At 35.9% G+C, this 4332-nt stretch overlaps 1 protein-coding gene across 1 annotated transcript; it reads right to left on the reverse strand.

Moving 5' to 3' along the window:
• Positions 1-1220: 1220 nt before the first annotated feature.
• Positions 1221-2180, reverse strand: LOC309691213 (olfactory receptor 6N2-like; the record flags this gene model as incomplete). The annotated part of the gene is made up of 1 exon (XM_082508806.1): positions 1221-2180. One exon carries the CDS (start codon positions 2178-2180, stop codon positions 1221-1223), a length of 960 nt encoding a protein of 319 aa, XP_082364932.1.
• Between the last annotated feature and the right edge of the window lie 2152 nt (positions 2181-4332).

A 4332-nucleotide genomic window follows, 5' to 3' on the forward strand; every position in this document is an offset into this window, starting at 1 on the left:
TTGGCTGAGCCCAGAATGCCTACAATGCCCACAATGCCTTCCAAATCATGTGACAACCCCCTTGGCTTTCGTACTTGAGCTTCGCTGTTCCACTTGAACGACGTATTGTTGTTGCAGTTAGCAATTAGCCTATAGCCTACCATTCACTCAAAAGGCGCGATGGGTGCTTCGACTTACGAAAATTTTCGACTTCTGAAAGACCCTCGGGAACGAATTAATTTCGTAAGTCGGGGTTCAACTGTACTCAGTATTGAATACTTGGAGGTAATTTTTAGTGTATTTCCACTTGTACTAGTAGGCCTATGATACAAGCGGGATTAAGCACATCTATTCTAATACTCCTATTCGTGGACTGAGTCCTTGTGTTTACATGTTATTGAAATTATTTGCACTTTGTTCGGTTTCTGATAAGCGTTTGTGTATTGCTCCAACAATGACTTTATATCTGATGGATCTAATGAATGTTTACCATGAAAAGTGAATTATATGGTGACTATAATTCCTGAATGTTTGAAGCCCTGTAGATCATCTTTAACATTGCTGCAGGTTACAACTTCAGGTCTCAAAGTCAAATGAACACTGCAGCATCACTGAGAGTTAAAAACTGTATAAATTATTTCACCTTTAATAAAATGGGTGTTCTGTTTTACAAAGTGTAACAATTACATTTAACATCCAGGTATTCATGAAAACAGAATTTAGTAAATTTAACAGAGTTAGAAATTAGCATTGAATTTACACATTACACTATACAATACACTATATTATGTTTATAAATAATGAGTTATGGAAAGTTCAAAAGAATTTTTCATTAAAAAAAACTATATATATATATATATATATAACTGAGAAAACAGAAGACACTGTGATGAATATTCACATGCTTGTCAGCATCAAAGAGAGACTTCTACTAATTGATTCATTCTACTAAATTATTTTTATGTGAATATACAATAGTAAATAATAATCTATGACAATATAGAAGGGAAAATGTGAAATGCAGGCATATGAGATGTTTAGAATTTAAACATTACCAGAAACAGTTTAAGAAATTGTTTGTCTTTGTTTTATGACCATTATGTTGTCATCAATAGAAGAACAGAAATCAACATTTACATAAATGTCATGACATTTCTATAAATTTGATCTCTTTTCCTCTGTCTAGTATGTAAAATCAGAGAAAAGGTACTCCATTGTCTAGTTTGCATTACAATTTAAAATTATATGCCATACATTTGATAATAGGGCAGTAATACCAGTGTTATTAAACTTGACAACAATATTTTGATATGTTTGAAAATTTCATTCATTTTGAGTCCATATATGATTGGATTTAAAAGAGGATGGAATACAATTGACTGAAACGTCAATGTCAAACGAAGAGTTTTGGATAGATCAGAATCCAGTCGAACTATAATTATATCAAAGAAAATAAAACAGGAAAAGTTGGTTAACACCAGCAGGTGGGGTAAACATGTCTTTACAGCTTTTTTCCTCACTTCTCTACAACAATGGTAAGATATTCTAAGAATCCTGATGTATGTAAAAAGTATGAAAAGCAAAGGTAGAAGGGCAATGCTTATCAACATGACCACACCATATATAGATATTGCGACCGAGGGCACACACTGAAGCTTGTAAAGTGAATTATTACAAAAAATTCCTGTCAGAGAAAAGCTACAGAGTTTGACATTCGAATACAACACACCCATCACTGAGGTTTCAAAAGCAGGTATAAGCCAAGCTAAAATCAGACATACATAAATAGTTATTCTATTCATAATAACTGGATATTGCAGGGGTTTACATATAGACACATACCTGTCATATGCCATTGCTGCCAACAGTAAAAAGTCTGAACCAACCGAGGTGTAATATGATAAACCTTGGAAAAGACAGAGTGAATATGATATCATCTGTTTTTCAGACAAAACATCAGATAAGAGCTTTGGATAGATAATCATGCTGTAAAGAACAGAGTTGATTAACAAAGCTGCAATAAAAATGTACATTGGCTCGTGAAGGTTTTTGTGAGTCCAGATAAGGAAAACTATAGTGGAATTAAAGCAGAGTATCAGAATATAAAGTGTAAATATGATCACAAAATAAAGATATCTGTATTTGTGCAATTCTGCAAACCCACCTAGAGTTAGCAATGTTACATTTAATTCAATATCCATTTAATGAACAAAAATGTTATTTACTATACAACTAGATGACATAAATGGTATTCATTAAAAATCAAATGAAAAGACAAGTCTTAATGTATTGTAGTAATGCTTTTCCAGCACCGAACTAAGAAGTAATTGGCTCTGTGGCTTTGTTTTATCAGACAATTTCCCATTCTCAATGGGACTCATTAAGTTCTTCAAGAACATGTAAACAACTTCACCAAACTTTATCAGTTGATATTTTTGTCTGTGTGATCTATCATCGTACAGCATACCTCATAGAGAGGTGAGTAGACTTAGTAGTGTAGATAAAATAATAATAAAATATCATTATTATTATTATTATTTGTGTATAACTTTCTATAACCAAAGTGCTTGCTGGTACAGGAGAAGCACTTCTAGTATATATTCTGAGCCCAGGCCATGAAGGACAGGTAATTAGTAAAATCTTAAAATCAATTCTAATGCAATATGTAAATTTTTCTTAGTCTTTAGAAGATGTCTAGCTGCTGTATTTTGCACGATTTACAGTCAATTTAATGCTTTCTGAATGATACCTGTTAGAAGACCATTACATTACTGTATTTTTTGGATTATAAAGGTGCACTTTAAACCCTTGATTATGTTGAATGATGAATTGAAGGCAAAAAAATACTGAATGCAATTCTAACAAGCTTGAAAGTCAATATGTGTTCAACACAGCTTAAACTCTTTTGAGCAAATTTTACTGAATGTCTTTAAATAGTCTTCAGGAATAGTTCTCCAGGCTTCTTGAAGGGTATCCTAAACCATTAATGTTGAGGTCCTGGTGCTGTAGACATCAGTCCATAACTGACAGTGTTCTGCAGTGTTGTTGTTTTTTTCGTTGTTGTTGTTTTTTAATTCCAGGTTATTGAAAGCCATTGCTAATTAGATATTTTCTAAATTATATCACATGGTGGATCAAACTCTGACATAACTTATGAAAGTGACCAACGTTATTAGAGACAAGGAAACAGAAGCAGGGCTACAGAGTAGGGCTGAACGATTATGGAAAATAATCTAATTGCGATTTTTTGCCCCAATATTGCGATTGCGATGCGATATGCGATTATTTTTTAAGGTCTTTGTCTTCTGTATTTTAAACAAAGACAAGCAATACATCATATAGTATGGCCAATACTATATTACATTAATTTTAAACTGTTCTTTCCTGGAAGACAGACCTCTGTTATGATGACATGAGGTGATGCATGAATTGATGACTGACATTTTTATTTAACTTCTTCAATCACAACAGTATATTTGAACATACACAATAGTTTATTTTTAGCTTACAAACATCTGAGCATAAAGTGCTGACAAGGAACCCTGGTGTAAACATTAAAATGAAAGTCAGTACAATGTGCAGATTGCAGAAATATACATAAAAAAAATCAGTGGCTTTACCACACTCAGTTTTTCGACATCTGTGAACTACTAGACAGTCATTCAATTAAAAAATAATATTAAATAAATAAAACTATCCATCCATCCATCCATTTTCATCCGCTTTGTCCGGGGCCGGGTCGCGGGGGCAGCAGCCTAAGCAAAGAGGCCCAGACCTCCCTCTCCCCAGCCACCTCCTCCAGCTTATCCGGGGGAATACCAAGGCGTTCCCAGGCCAGCCGAGAGATATAATCTCTCCAGCGTGTCCTGGGTCTGCCCGGGGGCCTCCTCCCGGTGGGACATGCCTGGAACACCTCACCCAGGAGGCGCCCAGGGGGCATCCTTGTCAGATGCCCGAACCACCTCAGCTGGCTCCTTTCGATGTGGAGCAGCAGCTGCTCTACTCTGAGCCCCTCCCGGATGGCCGAACTTCTCACCCTATCTCTAAGGGAGAGGCCAGCCACCCTTCGGAGGAAGCTCATTTCTGCCGCTTGTATCCGCGATCTCGTTCTTTCGGTCACTACCCACAGCTCGTGGCCATAGGTGAGGGTAGGGACGTAGATCGACCGGTAAATAAAACTAATAAATAAAAAATACACACATCTTACTGATCTCTGCAGTCAGTAACATTACACATAAAGTGCAAACATAATAGCAATTGTATAAACACACACACAAACACGCCTTTAAAGTTTAAAGGCGTGAAGTTGGACGGTCTAGCCTTCTGATTAGCGTCACCGCTGTCTCCGTGGAG

This window comes from Aulonocara stuartgranti (genome assembly GCF_965226115.1).
Source record: "Aulonocara stuartgranti genome assembly, chromosome: 16".
Classification (NCBI taxonomy): Eukaryota; Metazoa; Chordata; class Actinopteri; order Cichliformes; family Cichlidae; genus Aulonocara; species Aulonocara stuartgranti.